The sequence below is a fragment of the Gopherus evgoodei genome, chromosome 7 (assembly GCF_007399415.2).
Source record: "Gopherus evgoodei ecotype Sinaloan lineage chromosome 7, rGopEvg1_v1.p, whole genome shotgun sequence".
NCBI classification, from domain to species: Eukaryota; Metazoa; Chordata; order Testudines; family Testudinidae; genus Gopherus; species Gopherus evgoodei.
This window is the reverse complement of record NC_044328.1, coordinates 23,541,227-23,561,743: the sequence shown is the minus strand read 5'-3', so window position 1 is coordinate 23,561,743 and position 20,517 is coordinate 23,541,227. Positions and strand designations below refer to the sequence as shown.

General features: G+C 39.7%; 1 protein-coding gene across 1 annotated transcript in view; it reads right to left on the bottom strand.

Annotated features, from left to right (window-relative positions):
- The window catches only part of DOCK1 (dedicator of cytokinesis 1), a 541,297-nt gene that overhangs the window by 474,740 nt on the left and 46,040 nt on the right, over nucleotides 1-20,517 (bottom strand). The window contains 4 exon segments of the mRNA XM_030568323.1: nucleotides 530-678; nucleotides 7,267-7,363; nucleotides 9,341-9,396; nucleotides 11,649-11,689. Coding sequence (XP_030424183.1) covers nucleotides 530-678; nucleotides 7,267-7,363; nucleotides 9,341-9,396; nucleotides 11,649-11,689 — 343 coding nt within the window.

Here is a 20,517-nt window from a genome sequence, read left to right as displayed (position 1 = left end):
GAATTGTCAAAGGTTTTTCAAAGACAGGAACATTTATATCTTTTATCTGACCTCAGAAAAACCATAGTTTTAATCTGACATCAAATCGATGGTGTTACAAAGTTTATGAGTGACAGCGTAACAGAAAGATTCTAGTACACAAATTATAATTTGTACTGTATCAAAAATGCTTTTATATTGCAATTTTTCCCACTTTGCTGTACTCTAAAAAGATTCAAGTATCAGAGGGGTAGCCGTGTTAGTCTGGATCTGTAAAAGCAGCAAAGAATCCTGTGGCACCTTCATGTCATGCACGATGAAGTGGGTATTCACCCACGAAAGCTCATGCTCTAATACGTCTGTTAGTCTATAAGGTGCCACAGGACTCTTTGCTGCTCTAAAAAGATTGCTAATTAAAATACAAGTACTACTCCTTACAGAACTACTTTCTTCATACATATGCAGTGCCTTCAAACTGCTATATAACACGACAAGGCTGATTCTCCCCACCTGCTCAAGAAGCACACACTATGAAGTAGTCATCACAAACCTGTTTCCATAATCTATTTTGGCAGTCACTTTCTTTTTCAGTTCCTTGAGCTCATCTTGGGGTAGAGTTCCAGAGAGTATCTGTGATCTCCATTCAATAAGATCATATATCATGTGTCGTACACTGTGGAACATGTCTCTGTTATCTTGCTGTTTGAAAATGAAATAGTTAAACAAGACTGTCAATGTTATTTTAAAAAGGTAAACAACAGAGCACATTTTAGAGTTTTTATATGACAAATTAAAAACATGGGCCATGAGATTCAAAACTAAGTGTCTAACGCTAGGCTCCAAAATTAGAAGCCTGGTTTCCAGTAGTGCTGAGCATGCAGCTGTCCCCTCAATGGGAACTGTTGGATTCCCAGCACTTTTGAAAGTCTTGCCTCTTATTTAGGTGCCTAAATACTGATTTAGGAGACTAAGTTCCTTTAAAACATTGACCATGATTTATTCAATACAGTGAATCATTTAGGATTAAGACATCTTTTTTGTTTATATGATTATTTGTTTATAAACATCTTTTTTGTTTATTTGGTTATATACACAGAATTCAAAAGGACAGACTGATAGCAGGGACGTTAGAAGAATAATACAGGAAAGAACACTTTGGTTTTAAAGACTAATAGAATACTGTATAATTTACTGGAGTGGGTGTGATGGACTTGTTCTACCATTAAAAGAAGAGGTGTTTCTGGATTTATGATGATATTGAATACCTGTTAACAGCGCTCTAGGGCTGCAAGAGATCAGATCTTAAACCTGTCTAACTCAGAACTGAATATAGGCTCTCCAGCACCTCAGAGCAGTATAATATTTTTAGGGAGGGGAAAATAAGGTAGAAAGAAGGGGACAGGGAGATGGAATTCCATATTTGAGAGGGAAGTAGTAATTTCTCTGATAGTATTTATATAAATACACACAGGATTAAACTTTAGCGACCATGAAACAGGGCCACCTCTGGAGCGAGATGCAGTGGTTGCTCAACAGTGCACAGCAATGCTACACAACAGTTATGGCAGCAAGTGAATGTTATACCTAGGGCCCTACCAAATTCACAGTACATTTCACTCAATTTCACGGTCATAGGATTTTTAAAATCATAAATTTCATGATTTCACCTATTTAAATCTGAAATTTCAGTGTTTTGATTGCAGGGGTCCTAACCCAAAAAGAAGTTGTAGGAGGGAGGGGATCACAGGGTTTTTCTAGGGGAGGTTGCAGTACTGTTACCCTTACTTCAGCGCTGCTGCTGGCGGCAGCACTTCCTTCAGAGCTGGGCAGCTGGAGAGTGGAGGCTGCTGGCCGGGAGCCCAGCTCTAAAGGTAGAGCTGCCGCCAGCAGCACTGCAGAAGTAAGGATGGCATGGTATGGTATTGCCACCCTTACTTCTGCACTGCTGCTGGCAGGACGGTGTCTTCAGAGCTGGGCTCCAGGCCAACAGCCGCTGCTCTCTGGCTGCCCAGCTCTGAAGGCAGCACAAAAAGTACGGGTGGCAATACCATGAACCCCCTAAAATAACCTGGCAACCCCCCTGCAACTCCTTTTTTGGTCAGGATCCCCAATTTGAGAAATGCTGGTATCCCCTATGAAATCTGTAGAGTAAAAGCACACAAAAAGACCAGATTGGGCAGGGGGGGAAGGGGAGATGAGATTTCACAGTTCGTGACACATTTTTCATGGCCACGAATTTGGTAGGGCCCTAATTAGATCCAGCTGAGAAACTACAGTAGCTATTAAGCAGATTACTTACCACAGTTGCCATTTGGCAGCGAACCAGGGTTAATCTCCCTGTTCTTAAAAAAGAGACTATGATATATTTTAAAAGATGAGAAGTAATCAGAACTAGGGTTGCCACCTGCCCAGGTTTTCCCAGAATTGTCCCTTTTTGACGCAGATGTCCTGGGAAATCTGTAAGAGTTTTCAGTACACATTGTCAGCTGTCCAATTTTAGTTTTTTGGGCTCAGGATCATCCTGGAAGTCTTTTTTTTTCTTTTTTATACCTCAGGGGGTGACAACCCTAGTCAGAACCTCAGTTATATCTGATCAGAAAGACAGCACTTCCAACATCACAATGTCATTCAGTACATGCTAGGCCACCAGTTCAGTACTGATCCAAAAGGGAATTGCCAACATCTTCCTGCAGTCAAGATATTTCACTGAGGTCTCCCATGCAGGCCATGATCAGGCTCAATGCTATTTATCAGTCCCACAAGGACCAGCAGGTATAACTAAGTGCTCAAACTTAAGCTACAGTTCTTGGGTCCACCTTTTAAAAAGAACGTTGAAAAGTTGTTGGTGTAAAAAAGAAAAAAAACCATCTGAGGGCTGGAGGAAATGAGACACTGCAAGAGCTCAATCTGTTTAGCTTATCAAAAAGAAGATGACTTAATTGCTGTGTATAAATACCTTCACGGGGAGAAAATACCAGGTATTAAAGGGCTCTTTAATCTAGTGGAGAAAGGCATAACAAAAACCAAAGGCTAGAAGTCAAAGCCAGACAAATTAAAATTAGAATTAAGCACAATTTTTCTAACAGTGCGGGTGATTACAAGCTACCAAGAATAGTAGTAGATTCTCCATCCCTTAATGTCTTTGGATCAAGACTGGGTGCCTTTCTGGAAGGTACACTTTAATCAAGTAAATTTGAGAACTGCTGGACTAGGCTCCCCTTCTTTGGGTCTGTAGTCGCTTATGCCCTCCCCTCTACACCACCCCCAAGTACCTCTACTGCCATCCAGCTCTGAAGGCAGAGTGGAGAGCAACGATTGCTGGCTGGGTGCCCAGCTCTGAAGGCAGCATCACACCAGCAGCAGCACAGAAGTAAGGGTGGCAATGTGAAAAGTGCCATTCGTCAATATCACTTTTCCTAGTAGACTTAGTGCCCCATTGCCACCTGACCTCAGCATTACTTCTGCCACCCGGGGGCTGACAGCCAGAGTTCTGCCGCCTCCAGGTGAGGAATTCGCGGGGGCGGGGGGAGGGCGAGGAGAGACCAAGCAGCAAGGCTCCAGCTGTCTCCTTTATCCCCACCTCCCAGTTATGCATGGCCCTTCTGCATGAGCCCCAGCCACACAGGGCTGGCAGCCAAAAAAACCAAACACACACACACACACACACACAAAACCGCGCACACAGGTCACACATCCTTTGACACATTCCTGTGCCTCCCTCGGGAGGCCCACCTCCCATAGTTTGAGAACCACTAACTTTAGGCAAACAAGTTTCTGGGGTCAATAAAGGCATAACTGGATGAAATGTAATGGTCTGTGTTATACAGAAGGTCAGACTAGATCGGCTTTCTCAGACCATGGGTCGGGATCCCAAAGTGGGGTCACCAGGGCTGGCTTAGATTTGCTGGGGCCCAGGGTTGAAGTCAAAACCAGAGGGCTTCAGTTCTTGGTAGCGGGGCTCAAGTTATAGGCCCAGGCCTGGGGGCCTTGGGCTTTGGTCCCACTCAGGGTGGGTGGGGGGCTTGGGCTTTGGCTTTGTGTTCCCCAGGCAAGGGGGCTTGGCCAGGCTTGGCACTCTTCAGTCCTTCCTCCTGGGGTCGTGTAGCAATTTTTTTTTTTGTCAGAATGGGGTCACGCTGCAATGAAGTTTGAGAACCTCTGGACTATATGATCTCATGGTTCTATCAGGTATTAAACTCTATAAATCTAAAAACCACTTTTTCATTCTACCTAGTTCCCCTTTGGGAAGGCCACATGGTTCTTTCAGAGATTAATCAAATTTTGTTATGTAATGCAAGCATTATCTGTAAGACATGGACCACAAATGAATGGATCAGAATGTAGCGTTTCACTCAATTTATCTATTCACTTTATAACTACAATAATGACTGTGGCATGTCGTTTCAATGAATTCCTGCCAAAGACAGCAGCATGCATTCCCTGTTCAATAAGGAATTCTAAATTTAAAGCAGTATGCAATATGATCAGATACTTGCTTCTATGGAGAGGCTGTTCATATGTAAGAGATGCTCTATATTTAATATCAGAATTAGTACTTCACATTTTAGGCACCCTTCTTCAATTGTTTAATTGGTATAAGAGAACTATATGCGGGTAGGAAGGAGTTTCTGACAAACTTCCCCTTCCCATGCTCCCCACTTCGCAACCAACTATGTTACGCTCCATGTGCGTCAAAGTTGAGAAAGAATCGCTGATTTCCCCCTCTGAATGCTCCCAAGCAATGAAAGCAGGGGGTTGGCAGGACTCTGATCCCTATATAATTTAGAAGTTTGGGATAAAATAGGGAAGCCACTGGGATCAGAGTATAGAATGAGCTGTTTTAGGGGTTCAATGAGAGAATCTGGAAAATTACTGGGGGTGTAAAGGAGACTGCCTGTAGGGGACCTAGGGTCATTTCTCATGCTGTTCTTCCTAGTTATTCTTCCCAATTCTGCCCTTTTCATATTTTGTCCCTTCCAGGTCCCGTCCCACACATCCTTTTCTTGCACCAGAAAAGCACTTTTGCTCTAGTATGTCCAATTTCTACTTTATATTCATTTGCATCTGATATTCTCAATCTCTCTCTCTAGCCTCAACTGCATCATATTACATCTCATTCTGATTCACTTCCAACATAATTCCTTTTTGTCTCCCCTTCCCTCTCTTTTGTGGGCCACATCCAAAGCCCGCAGAAGTCCATCAGAACATTTCCATTGACTGCAGTGGAGTTTGCATCATTCGCATTACCTTCGAAGTTTCTAGCTTCTTTTAAGTGTCCCTTTATGTGAAACATGATCATTACCACGCTCAAGTAGTAATTTATTTCCTTGTTATCTTCATTTTTCCCAAGTTATGTTCTCAAAATCTTATTTTTGCAGGATATTCACTTTGCTTTTGTCATAAAAACAGAATTAACATAATATACATTTCATACAGCTGTTCATGACATCTAGAAATTTTGCATCAAATAGCAAAGAACATACTTTGAAGTGGAAATTTCCCATTTTCTTTAAAGAAGATGGGTTTGCTAATCTTCCATTTGTAGTGACCTTAAACTAAGAGCACTGGGATGCTGCATCTCCTCTAATGTGGTATCAGACTACAATAATACTGTTTACATTTCAACCATATTTTTTTAAATCATTATATTTAAGCACAAGCTGACTATCTGAAACTGCCCAGATCATCACAAAATATTCATAGCTAACTCCAAGCTTGTAGTTTTTCAGTTAATCTGACAGACGATTAATGCTTTTTGCTGTACATTTGTGAGATGCTACTGTGTAATCAAAAACAAGCATGCATAGAACACAGCTGTTGAATTTTAAGAAGTTTTGTACGTGTCAGACAGAGACATTAACATACTGGTTTAATTAATGAGTACTAACTTTTCACTTAGAATTTATGGATAGGAAAATAATCAAGACTGAGAATTTAAAATTTGTGCTAACCAAATAAAGCAATTTAATCTGTCCATTAGTATTTATATGCCTAAAAGACCTATATTGATGCATTTTAAGGATATTTTAACCCTCACAAAAGTTAATCTCAGTTTTCTGAATTTGTCATAACAACCTTGAATCTCTTCCCCTTAAAGATAAATATTACAATAGGGATCTTTCATCACCTGATCACACAAGTATGTAACAAACAGCTATATCCTACACTACTTTATAGTTCTATAGTTCCTTCAGTCTGAAGATTGCAAATAATTTAACAATGATTTAGCCTTAAAACATCCATTATGAGATATCTAACTATGGCACCTATAAAAGAATAGAAAACAGCACAGCTCCTTTCCATTATTCCAGTGTCATAGTAACACTGTCTAGGATGGAGGTAGCTATTGTATTAAGTTTCAAAATATGTTGTATTATATTACCCCCAGTACTGCAAAGCTATCTGGGCCAAAACTGGCCCTGAATCCAAACCATTTTTAAATTTAGGGAAAACAGACTTCAAATTTGAATCCCTGATTCTAAATCTGTCCCTATTTTACAGGGTCCGAGAAAATAGAGACTATTTTCTGATTCCTTTCTGGACATAGCTGAAATTTCATTTGAAGTCTCATGATATGAAGTTTGGAGAGATTGGTATGATCAAATCCTAACTCAACCCCTAGCCAGTAAACACTACTCATCTGCACTGTATATAATTATAATAATAATTATGATAATAATAAATAATAATACATGAGTTGATATTAATTGGCACAGAATATCAATGAAAAGTCTGACAGGAGAAATGTTTGGGCCTGACTTTAAAAAAAAAAAAAAAATTCTGATATGGTCTAAAAAAAAAAAAACTACAACACAGATAAAAAGCCAGCCCTCCAGGGCAACCTGCTCATATTACCACCTCTTGGTGCAGTGACTGAAATCACAGGCAGGCATGTTACTAAATCATGTTGCATCATTTCTCAGCTCTTACTGCATACCGTGGTCTCATAAGAACACAAGATACTGCTATACCAAGACCTGCTCTCCAAGTCCCTGACCCTGCATACCATAATCAAGGTTTTCAGAGCATGGCTCAGTATGGAGAGGTATGCCAAACACCTGATTCAGGTTGCCTTGTCACAGAAGCCCCAAAATAGCTTTGCAAAATGAGTTTCTGAGCTACTTTGGGAGAGTAAGAGAAAGGGAAGAGTAGCCTTGGTTAAACAGACTCTATGTACCTTACATTCTACTATTCCTGATTTTTTAAATTCTGTCTTTTCTCCTTCTTTCTATCCAAGTCATAAAGTCCAGCATAAATTGAGAAAAAAAATGAGCGTATTTTACTTACCACATATAGTTGCCGCCATATTATGGACCACTCTCGTAGTGTTGTGGTAACTTCCTGAATCAATGGGAGCTCACTAGGTATGACTGTTTCATGCTGTCTAAAGTTTGCAAAAACAAATTTTGGTAGAATAGTAAAATGGTTAATATAGTCCAATTTGTAGACACGATTGGTTATTGCTAAGTTTCAAACCCAATTCCATGACAACAGGGTTCAAAAGAAAATACAAACATATTACAAGTTATACAGTATATTACTATATGCCAGAAGAAGTGTGGCCTATTACACAGCTCTGGACTGGGATTCAGGAGACCAGGGTTCCATTCTTGACTCTGCCACTAGCCTGCAATGTGACCTTGCACAAATCTCACTTCACGTCTTTCCCTCAGTTTCCCCATCTATAAAATGAGGATAACAATACTGATCTACTGATGAAAAGCACTATGTGAGAGATAAGTATTCTTTCCACAAATTTTAACATTCCACATGTACCACACTAGTTACTTCTTTTGTAAAGTATTAATGTACTAATTTTGTAGGAATTGACTGGGGGAAAGCCAGTTATGTGGCATGTATGACACCATGCCATTATGATTGATCTTTTAGCAAAATACTGTTTTACACAGGAAAAACATGTTTTGTAAGTCTTCACCACTGGTGTCTCTAGATGACTATTTTAAAATAGTGCATCATCCAAGTACGGAACAACAGTTAGCTCTTTTAGCATGCCAAAAGTGCAGCACTTAGTGGCAGTTTTCTAATCAGCCAGGAAGATGCCATTATACAGTAATCATATGATTAGTAGTTTTATCATTTACATATTTAAGAGGGTTAAAAAAAGATCAGGCAAAAAGGAGGAAATATTTCAATTCTTTGCACCAAAGTTCATATCTGGCTAGTCATTCATCAATTCCACTCAATATTACTTTTGTTTCACAAATATCTTTTTTAAATCATCTTCTATAACAGTATTATGACCTTTATTACACATGTACAGTAACTTGGTAACAAAGTTCAACTTCATACATATCAATATAGCACTGTTTCATTAGTATAAATTGCTTTTATATAATAGCTCAAAATGTCTGCAGGCAAGTGAACTCAGGACAGTGGAATGTACACACCACCACAAAACTTGGCATTGAGATTCACCAATGGAGATGACAATCTTTTGTAGAAATGCTTCTCGGCAACGAACGACAGATACCTTACCATGAGGAGCTAATTTAACTTAGCTTATTCAAGAAAAGATCAATAACTGACTTGATCATCATCTACAACATTTCCCAAACTTGGGACGCCACTTGTGTAGGGAAAGCCCCTGGCAGGCCGGGCTGGTTTGTTTACCTGCCCCATCCACAGGTCCAGCCGCTTGTGGCTCCTACTGGCCGCAGTTCGCTGCTCTAGGCCTATGGGAGCTGCTGGAAGCGGCGCGGGCTGAGGGACATACTGGCCACCACTTCCAGCAGCTCCCACTGGCCTGGAGCAGTGAACCGTGGCCAGTGGGAGTGTGATTGGCCAGACCCGCAGACGCGGCAGGTAAACAGACTGGCCCAGCCCACCAAGGTCTTCCCCTGCGCAAGTGGCGCATCAAGTTTGGGAAACACTGATCTACAAGTTCCTACATAATGAGAATATATCTGTTCTTAGAGTCATCCTTAGCCTACTAGAGCAAGGCATAAGATCCAATGGCAGGAAACTGAAGTCAGAAACAATGAAACTGAAAATGAAACAACTGCTCAATCGTCAGGGTAATTATTAACCATGGAAGTAGATTATCAAGGAATGCGATAAACTCTCCATCATTTGGAGCGTTTAAATCAAGACTAGAAGCTATCATGCTCAGTGCGGTAATCAATGGATGAAAATCTATGGTTTGTGGTACACAGGAGGTCAGACATTTGTTCCTAATGGTTCCCTTCTCGCCTTTAGCTCTATGAATCAATTTTTAAGTGTTCAGCACATCCTTTCATTAGCCAGTAGGAAATGAGGTATTAGCCTATCTCATAAAAGCAAAGAGATTATATTTCCACAAATAGGAAACTTTATTCTTGTTAAACTTCAAGTCTCAACTCACCCTTTTCCTTCAACTATTGCTTCTTTAAGCTGAATATAGGAAGCAGGAAATATGCCCTTTGCGGGGGGGAAAAAGAGTTTGTCTGGTTACTTATATATATACACAAAAAAAAAAAAAACTTACATACATTCAGACTAATTATTATCTAACAAATAGCTACACTCTGTTCTGCACAGAATTTTTCATATTCTATTCAATAGCATTAAATAGAAAGGCTATTTTATGAATGTCTCAAATCTGAATTTGATTTTGTATATGTATTTTAAAACCATTATGTCCCTAACTTCATATATAATCTTTATAAAACTGCATTATACAGCAGAGGTAGCTCCTTAGTTAAAGTACAGTGGCCTGGAAGGAGATGCACTTCCCCCTCTGCTCATGTATCTACTGCCTCAGGTTCCCCAACTCAGTTCCCAGAAGAATGCCTATAGACTCATGGGCTAAATCACATCCCCTCGCTAGGTCTGGTTCATTAACAAAAAAGTTCAACTCAAGTCAACACAAGAAGTGGCATGGGATGTGCTAGCCATGGCTTCCCGCCTCCCCCATTGCCCTGGGACGGCAATCCGCGGCCAGTGGGAGCCGCGATAGGCCGAACCTCCCGACGCGGCAGATAAACAAACTTGCCCAGCCCGCCAGGGTAAGCACCCTGGCGAGCCACATGCTAGAGGTTGCCAACTCCTGATCTAAGCTATGTTTCAGATCTTACTCAGTACCAACACTAATAAATATGGATAGATTTTATTTTACCTCAGCAAGTTTTCCAGTTATCTAGACTAACTCTCAAAGGCAGAGAAGCATAACTGAACCAAATTTTGTGCAAAAGCTGTAAAATTCTGTATTCACGCATACATTAACATTAACTTTTTATAAGTTGGTGCCACTTTAGCATAACCTCCACACAAGTTAATTTAACTGAGGGATCCAAGTTACAGCCCTTGAGTGGTTAACTTTCTTTTTAACCTCCACCCCAATCCTTTGAATATGAAACACATTAGATACACAAGAGGGATGGGGGAAAGGAATGAATAACATAGTTGAAGAACAGACTCAGAAAGGAGGAGAAAATGCCAGGTGCCAGAGGAACAACCAAGAGACATAGGTCAGAGGAGAGAGAGTCTCAGCAGGTCAAGGATGGGATGTGCAAGCAAGAAAAGGGTCAGCTGAAAAATCCAGACACAAGCCAAGAAAGCAAAGGAAACAGAAAGCCCAGGGTATTGTAATAGGAAGAAGTTCTCTCTCTCTACTTAGCTTCAATCCTTAAGAAAGCAAAGGGGTGGAAATGGAATGAGAAAGAGTAAGAATACATAGGTATTAACACTGTCAGCATTCAGAAGCTTTTCTACAGGGAGCCATACAAATACAATCAATCAAGATGCACTAGCATTAATTTAGGAGAGGTGAGTCTCCACTACACCAACACCCAATTAAAAACGGATTCTGCAGGAATTCCCCATTTTAAATATAGGAAATCTCTCTCAAACCAGTAAGATTTTTCAAAACAAAAGAAGATTTTTAGGACTTGCTACACTTAGCAGCAGTCAGATTAATACAGCAGCACCTGGAATTATTTTCAATCAACTTAAAAATCCACTACTTAGAATTTAGCGAAGCACATTCTTGAAGTTTTACTTCAAATGAATTTAACATAGCACCCCAAAGGAAAAACAACAAAAAGGAACAGAAAAATCAAAAGGTTAGGATATGGGAGAGGCCTACCACAGAATTCAATATGTAATTATTTTAGTTACTTTTAGACATGCAGAAGGATATGCAAATGAAAGGAGCTCAAAGTTCAGTTCTGTATGCAAATATCTATTTCTAAACATTTTTATTTTAAAAAGGTAAAAATCAAGACTATAAATCTTTAATTCTGGTTAAGTACTATTATAAAATAACCCTCCCCCCAAAAATAAAATTAAAATGCAACATTATAGGCAATAGTTCAGCTGTTTCCTTTTTTGTTTTGGAATGTCTACCGTCAACAGACATTTTATGCTCAGTTCAAGCCAACAACAAGGCAAAATTGCATTGCAGAAAGCAAGATTACTCCATCTTTCACAGAGAATGGCTGAAAATCCCAATGCTATCACTTTGCAAGATGCAATTGCATTTTATGAGTATTCAGTATTTAACAGAACATGAAGCTAATATTAGCATAACAGATCAACTAGATTTTACGTTATATAAAAGTTCTTAGTTGACTTTTTAACAAAGTTCCAATATAGAAATGAATCTGACATATGTTTATAACAAATATTTGTTACAAGAGAAAATGAATTTGAACTGGGAATAGAACATTTACCTTTTTTGATTTTTTTCTTAATGTGTAACCTCTGTACCAACCTAGAATAAAGTTATGAAAAGTTTATTAACACACTGTAACAGATTCTCCTTTGGAGTTGGATAATATCTTAGCTTTCTTTCTGTCCACAAAGATTTTCTCATTGTAGCTGAGTTTCAATTCTCCGTAAAATTGATAGCTCAATGTTCATTTTCACTTAAATCAGTTTCGCTTAAATTGGTATTTCCCAAATCAAGCTAACCCATTTTAAGTGCACATACATTAAAAGTTTGCACTAGTTTGCTTTAAAATTGATTTAGCTAAACCAAAGGTAATTCTTTCATTTAGATCAGCTCTTTGTCATCACATCAGGGAACAATACCATGCAATTTAGGATGCTATTCACACACCGCGAACAATAAATAGGCGAAGACCCAGATGAAGCAGATAGTTTGTGAACAAATTACTGGCTGAAATGTGTTTTCATAAAGCATCCGAACAACTTCAAGCAAACAATCAGAAAAATCAACGTTTATGAATTATTCATGAACTAGAAAAAGGGTTACGTGTGTTTGTTAATTTATTCACAGGGTGGCCCCTGAGCACCCTGCTAGGGCATTGGTGCAACAGAATGTCAGAAGGAAGAGCCCCACCGACTGTTAGTTAAACCATGGACTCAGCAAGACAGAAACTACAGAGCAGCACATTAACCATAACTGCTTAGGGGTCCAGCAGCCACAGAAAATACAAAACTTGTGATAAGTTCTGTAATGACTGAATGGATAGTTAAACGGTGATGCTTTGGGGGATTTGTGTTTTACCTTTCAAAAGTAAAATTTATGTTGGTTCTCCAGAGTTCTGTGTTAAAGGGCCTGAAGCCCTAGTTCAATGCCAGCCAGCACGGAAGCTGGCATCCCAGCTTCCCCTCCCCCCCCAATTCTATTGTAATGCAATCATTCCAATCCAATAAGACATTTCTCACACTCACAGAGGCAGGTGGCATGCCAGGAAAATATGGAGGTAATCTCTCATTTATTGTGCCCCCAGTTCACTACACAATCAGCATTACCGCTTTTATTGTTTCTGAGACCATTCTGTTTCTTTGTGACTGTTTAATTAAAAAATCCCACAATACAGTCATTCGCTCCCAAAGAAGGTGCTGTGCCAGGCAGACCAGCAGGCATCTCTCATGCACACTGTCCCCAGTTCAGTACAAATTGGCTTGCAAACCTGTCTCATGACTATTCTGTATTTCAGTTTATGTTCATATTGGTTCTCTCGCACCCTCTCACTCCTGCCTTGGAGAACCCACAGTAAAATGGCTCTGCTCTCCAGTTTTAAAAAGACAGTAGAGCGCAGCAGAAGATTTTGTTTGGATTTAGTCAAATCTACCTCATGGACTGTTCCAATAAGTCAAGGAGCTCATGCTTGCACAACAGCCTGTCTGCAAATACTAGGCACAGTTGTCCCACCTCTAAACCTATCTTCCCCACAGTTCAACACATAGAAGATAGAAAAGTTAGCAGAGGGAAGGGCAGAGAAACAGACCACCACCACCAGTCAATCCCCCTCCCCAGATTTTGACTTCTCACCGAAGTATTGCATCCTACTCCCATCTCTCATAATGTCTGTGGCTAGTAAGTGTCACAGCCTAGCTATTTGGGGTCTAGTAATATTTTCTAACCCTATGTAGGGGTGGTTTTGTGACAGGGGCAGGGGCAGAAGGGAGAAGAGAAATCGGATATATTAGAGAGCTAAGTCTAGTACAGAGATATACTATAGGTATCTTTCCACTCTGGCTAGCAGGCTTAGACTGCAGGCTACTAGGTGTTGGGGGAAGAGACCAGGAAAAGACTACTCGGTTTTGGTATGTGACTGTTAAAATGATTCGTACAGCCCGTAGCACAATGTGGTTCTGGTTCATGACTAGGGGTCCTCTGCACAATGATAATAATACAAATAAAAATTTCATGAAATGTTTGCTTATACAAACAACTATGGAAAGATTTGTTTCTCCATAATATTAAAGATTGAAGCAACACTCCTGGTATCACACTGATTTTTATATTACATAACCACACTCTGGGTCAGATCCTGGCCCCCCACTCCAGCCCCTTTCCATTGGCAGAGAACTGTCAAAGCACCAAGTGTGGTCAGGGAATGCCTGGGTGATTCAGAGATGGCTTAGCAACCTATTCCTAGCAGGCTGAAACATGCTGTGCTCTGGCAATTCTGAGCCAATGGAACAGCTTCTAGAGCCTGCTGAAGTGGGGATAAGTTTGAACAGTCCTGATGCTGCTCTAACTTGCACCAGGGCCGAAATCGTTCCCAGTTGTTACCAGAACTGAAGTGGGGAGAGGAAGGGAACATGGCAGAAAACCTCCAATGCACCCACCTCCAGTTACGGAGAGTATAGATGAGTAACTGATCTGTGGAGCCCTTCATTTTTGGTTTTTATTTTCTTTATTTTTTTCCTGGGTTAATCTGTGTTTATTACTAAAACAACAAAAATAGGTTAAAAATCAGGGGGGAAAAAACATCAGTAATTTTTCTGGGTAAGTATCAGGATTTATTTTGGTGGACGGAAGGACAGAAAGAAAAAGTATTCAGTAGATTAATGCTTTCATGAATGGAATTCAATGTGGTTTGCTGCAGAGTTAAAACAGAACTCAAAACACAATGCCACCTCTGAGTTTAAGAAAACAATATCTCTCTAATCCCCAAATAAAACTTTTCATTTGAACAAACAGTTTATTGTTTTAGACTTAGAACTATTAGCCTATAAATATTTACATTTAATAATTGGGCCGCACCATTTGCAGCGCATACACTGAACTTCATCCTTTACACTTCTGTTTAGAAAAAAAAACTTTTGAATACTTCCTTGTGTTCTGAAACATATTCTGATACATATTTTAGTTTTCTTTCAATTTTAGTGCATCAGATTTTTAAACCGTTATCTGGTAGCAGGTTGAAATGTGAACATGGTGGGAGCGAAATTCATCAGTATGTTTGGATGAGCATGCACATCACAGCTTGCCTGTGTGTCTGCTAGCTTATTGTATGTATATTCTAGACTAGTACATAGCCTTACTTCAACAGTTACCTTTGCATATACGCACAGACTAACGTATTATCGTAATACATATATCTCATGCAAATTATTGTATTTTCCTAATAAAACAAAGATATTTTTTATACATTTGAATGATACAAAAGTAGAGTGAAAATTGGAAAAAAATTGATTTAGACTGAAAACGAAGGGACTTACTGATCTGTTAACTCTTCCGGGACTTATTTAGACAAAGAACTACTCCTAAACAACAGGATTTGTTTACTACAGTTCACAGTCTATTTGGAAGTGATCAATAGAGGGTGACATGGTGTAATGGTGATTGCAAACAAGCAATATAGTTCAAAGGGTATATCGAAGTAAAACTAGGGTTGCCAACTAGGATTGTCCTGGAGTCTCAGGAATTAAAGATCAATCTTTAATTAAAGATTTTCCATATGATGAAACCTCCGGGAATACATCCAACCAAAACTGCCACCCCTAAGTAGAACATAAGATACTCATGTGACTTGACATGCATACCGGAATCTCCTTTTCCAAACAGGGCAGTGGGTGAGATAATTCATTGGCCAGATTACATCTAGGCAGCCTTAATTTGTGTCCCTTTACATGTATGCAGGATAATCTTTAATTACTTGATCATATGCTATTTTTTTCCACAAGACCCCTGCCTCATTAAGTGCACAGAAAGGACTTGCTCTAGGGAATGAATCCAGGTTCTGTAATGAAGGAGACTGTTGTCTATAAGACCTCTGCTTCATTTGTTACAGAACTTTTAAAGGTATGTAGTGAATGAGGCAGATGATTGTAGAAACGGAAAGAATGGTCTCATAGACAACGCACTTTAATGCTGCTCTGGATAACTGGATTCGATCTCTACTTCTGCCACAGAGTTTTTATATGATGCTGGGCAAGTCACATAAACCGAAAATTTCACAGAGGGGTCACTAACTCTGTGCTCCTCATTTTCCAGGTTCTGAGCTTGATACCCAGGGTCTGATTTGCTAAATTGCTGAGCACTTACAATTGCAACGGAAATCAAATGGAGTTGTGCTTTGAACATACATGCATGCCACATCCTACACACACAAATGCGCCCACTCAGACGCTATTTATAGCATACTATGTAATACTAAATACTCTGAAAAATCAGGTCCCAGTAATCTCAAATTGAGTATCCCAAGTAAAGGGACGCTTTTGACCATACAATCTTTGTGCCTCAACTCCTGTTCTGTAAAATGGGGATAATACCATCCTCTCACCTCATAGGAGTATTCTCAGTATTAATATTTGTGAAACACACCGATTCTATAGTGATGAGCACCAGATAAAAGTTCATAAAGAAATTAATAATTCTGTCTTCAGAGCAGGGCTTGTTTAGCATAACACGTGGGGCCACATGCTGACTGATGGTAAAACGAAATATTGAATGCTGCCCATTAAGGATCCTTGTCCATCCTGTACTCTGAATGAGACAGGGATTCTATGGAAAAAAATAGTACATGACTGTGTATTTAAGACTACTATTGCATATGCATAGGGGGAGCAGATTAAGCTTGCACTGGCAACACTAACTCTGGCATTTCCTAACTTCTGAGTGCTTGATTTTTGCAACCTTATTATTTTAATGTAGCTTACTTTGTGTGCAATTAGATTTAATTTAAGATGATACTTTGCTCAATTTAGAAACCTGGTTGGTTTTTGTCTAAAGCTGTGATGGCAAATATTTACTCTCAAGTGGCTAAATGAAGACGACGACCATCCTAGAGAAATTACAAATTTCCTCAATGGACTCTTTATTGGCACTTTGTTTTAGGCAAGTATCAGTAATGGGAAAACTGGCCCAAGCCTCAAATGATTTCTGAGTTGACCTGGATTTTGAAAATCTTTTAATTATGTTGTGCACTATGCCTAAACTTTTTAGAATGTCCCATGAACAGTGTTGTAAGATTTAATTTATTTTTAGGTCTGCGTCTAAAAGAATCTCAAGTGAGAAAAACCTAACGTGCACACACACTATATTTCAGTAGCCCACTCTGCAGAACATTAAATGATATACAATCCCAGTACTGTATTCTGTCGTAAACAGTGCCTTCTCTTTGCTACATAGTCATCTAAATCAAGCAGGATAAATATCCTCTAAAACTTGAAATGGCCATCACCATTACAGGTGAACATGAGGCAAGGCCCCCAAATCAGATTAAATCAGTGGCTCTCAGACTTTTGTACTGATGACCCCTTTCACATAGCAAGCACCTGAGTGCAACTCCCCCTTATAAATTAAAAACACTTTTAACATCGTTATAAATGTTGGAGGCAAAGCGGTGTTTGGGGTGGAGACTGACAGCTCATGACCCGCCATGTAATAATCTCGCGACCTCCTGAGGGGTCCCAACCCCCAGTTTGAGAACACCTGGATTAAACTGATTAAGAGAGCCTTGTTTTGAAAGGCTGATATTCCAGCTGAATTCTGAAAAAGAAAATGCAAGTACTGCAATGTCGGATTTAAGGAAATACTTATAAAGCTAGAATAAAGAGACCTGAAAATATCCTGTATCTATTACTAGGATGTCCCTTTTATAGTGCTGCCTTCCAGAATTTTACAACAACATACTCAATGAAAACAATATCAGGAATCAATTCCATGAAAGAACTGGTTTTGGAATTCCTTCCTCACCTAAATCAGTTCCTCTTGAGGCCTGAATGACCTCTGGAAAATATTAGGCCATGAAAGTTAGAGGATTTATATACATTTCCTTTTCAACAGTCATTGGATTTCCACTGGCAGTTTGCTGGTTTGCTCATTACACCAGAGTGAGATTAGATTAATAGGATGAGAACCAGATAAAATATAGATTAGAAAAGTGTCAGGTGTTTTGTTCTAGGAAATATTTCTTCAGACTACAGCCCTACTTTTCTCTTGTACCAGGAAAAATCCATGTAATTGCATAGGTTTGCTTTTTTATTATTATTTATTCCATTAACATTCCAAATTACAAATGTGGGAGGGAATTTTCTAGTTGAAAAAATGTCTCTATGCTTCTGCCTAAATACAAAAGCATTAAACTTGACTTTTGTAATTTGAGAAGATTAATTATTCCCTCTGATTAAATTTTAAAATTTAGTCTAGTGCATTCCTGAACAGCGTGGCTTCCTTGAAGGGAAGAGAAATTAACTTCAATTTTGATGGTGAATTTGTGTTTCATGCTCTAAACCACAGCGCTTTTCTAAAAATTATAGCAGGGTACATGCTGTTTGCAGCAAACTTAATAGCCTTGAAAGGATGCACATAGAAAATTACGTGTAGGTTGACTTGAAGACACTTTTTTTTTTTTAATTCCAAAGGAACATTAATATCTTGCTATAAACTACATATCCAAGAAAAATATTCATTTTAAGCAATAAAGAAAAAGTCAAATATTATTTAAAATATAGGTGGGAAAAGTCGTTAACATTTTAAATACTGTACAGGAACAAAAAGCAACTCTAGCAATCCAACCTAATATAGCCTACCAAACTGATTTAAATTAGATACATACAAGTGGCTCATATAAAACAGTATCCATCAGTTCTGTCCTTCAAGTTAGCTTTTTATAGCGTCCCTATCTTACCTTCCCTCTTCCCGTTCCTTAGAATATTGAGTGGGAAGGGCTGCAGAGATAAACCTCCAAAACAGATGGATGATCATCTTATTGTGGTGGAGAACAAAGATAAGTCTGTTTTAGAGCTACTTGTCCAAAACTCAGATTCAAAATTAGGATACTTGTAAATCTTTGCTGATGGCTGTTGAAATGAATCTTCCTGGCAAGTTATTTACTATAAAAAAATAATTAATTTTTCACAGTAGGAAAGATATAGTATGGTTTTGTCAGCCCTGGTCTGGAAAGGAAACAGAGGAAAATATTCCAAAGCATGGAACAGTAGACAGGAAAATGGCAACATTCACAACTTCTTAAACAATGTTAGATGTGTCTTCTTCTCTGTACCTTTTAGATGAAACCATGAGACAGATAGAATCTTCTGTCCCATAGTTAATACCCATTGACCAATCTTACGGCAATGAGAATAAGGTAAGTGGAGAAAGCGGCTGTTTATCAGATCAATGAAGAGCAAATCAGGGAGGCTCCACCTTAAAAACAACAACAAAAATCTAGTCCTTAAATGATTAATGCATCTGGTTATGAGGAAGTTTGCTTCCAAAGGAGCAAATTGGACATGGAGCCCCACTAGCACCACAAAACCTTGTTTAAAAATGGGATCATTGTAACTCAAAATTAAGCATATTAATGGTAGCTTCAATAAATGGAATTATAATTTCTTGTGCTTGCTCCAAATTCTTCATTTGACTATGCTCAGCACCTTCACCCATCATATCATTTAAGGAGAAGAAGAAAAAATGCTGGACATGATTTTAAAATGGGGTGGGCAAACTTTCTGGCCTGAGGGCCACATCTGAATATAGAAATTGTATGACGGGCCATGAATGGTCACAAAATTGGGGGTTACGGTGCATGAGGGCTCCAGCTGAGGGCTCTGGGGTGGGGCTGGGGACGAGCGGTTGGGGGTGCAGGAGGGTACTCAACTCTGGGATCAAGAAGTTCAGAATGCGGGAGGGGGATCAGGGCTGGGGCAGGAGGTTGGGGCACAGGAAGGGTTCAGGCTCTGGGCAGCGCTCACCTCAAGCAGCTCCCAGAAAGAGCGGTATGTCTTCCCTCCAGCTCCTACACGGAGGTGCGGCCAGGCAGCTCTGCGTGCTGCCCTATCCGCAGGCACACACACACCCCCGCAGCTCCCACTGGCTGCAGTTCCCAACCAATGGGAACTGCGGGGGCAGCATGCGGAGCCCCCTGGCTGCCCCTACACATAGGAGCCGGAGAAGGGACATGCCGTTGCTTCCTGGAGCCATGCCGAGTGGGGCAAGACCCCGACCCTGCTCCCTGGCTAGAATGCCAGAGTGGGGCAAGCCCTAGACCCCACTTCCTGGGGGAGCTTGAGGGCCGGATGTGGCCCCCGGGCCATAGTGTGCCCACCCCTGTTTTAAAACACAGTCTGTAAGCAACTGCATAGCTATTTTGTGTGCAATTACTGATTTGTATCCAAATGACCAAGTCCTTTAGCATGCACAATTATCTAATTTGCATATGCCATTACGGAACTCTGCATGACTAACAAAAAGAAACTTCAGACCAACAAATTGTAAAGCATCTCCTGACACACATGATCAAAATATTGTACAGACTGAGGCACATTAGGATGAGAGTGATCCTCCTATGGATGACTGCAAAGTGTCATTACAGATAGTGCAACTGAACCCTTTTAATCATTTTTCCCTCCCCAGGTCTGAATCTGTATTGCTAGACTGAAAAAGATCATGGAGACAGAAGCTGGAGAAAGAATGCAGCACAGATATTAGAAAACAAAAAAATAAAACCCAAGCCTAGGAAAGCCCTTAGGCAATACGCTTAAGTGAGGCCTAGACACCCAAGTGTCTGATACCTTATGAATGTGTATAGTATTTTATAATAATAAATTAGATATAAAGGGATCCATGCAATAATGTTTATTAAGAGTGCAAACGTGAAGACAGCAACAGCAAATCATAACAATCACATGTTCTAAGGGAGGATAGGAGTGGGGAGCCAAGGAGTTATATACACAAGATATTAATAACTTTCAGCATACAGTAGAATTCCAGAATAGTGTAATTTAGTCTGGAGGATTAGTTTAAAAAAATCAAAGAGAGATGATGATGGGCGATCACTCATTACTCTGCATGATCATCTTCCTTGGGAGTTATGGGTCCTATTTCCCAGTACA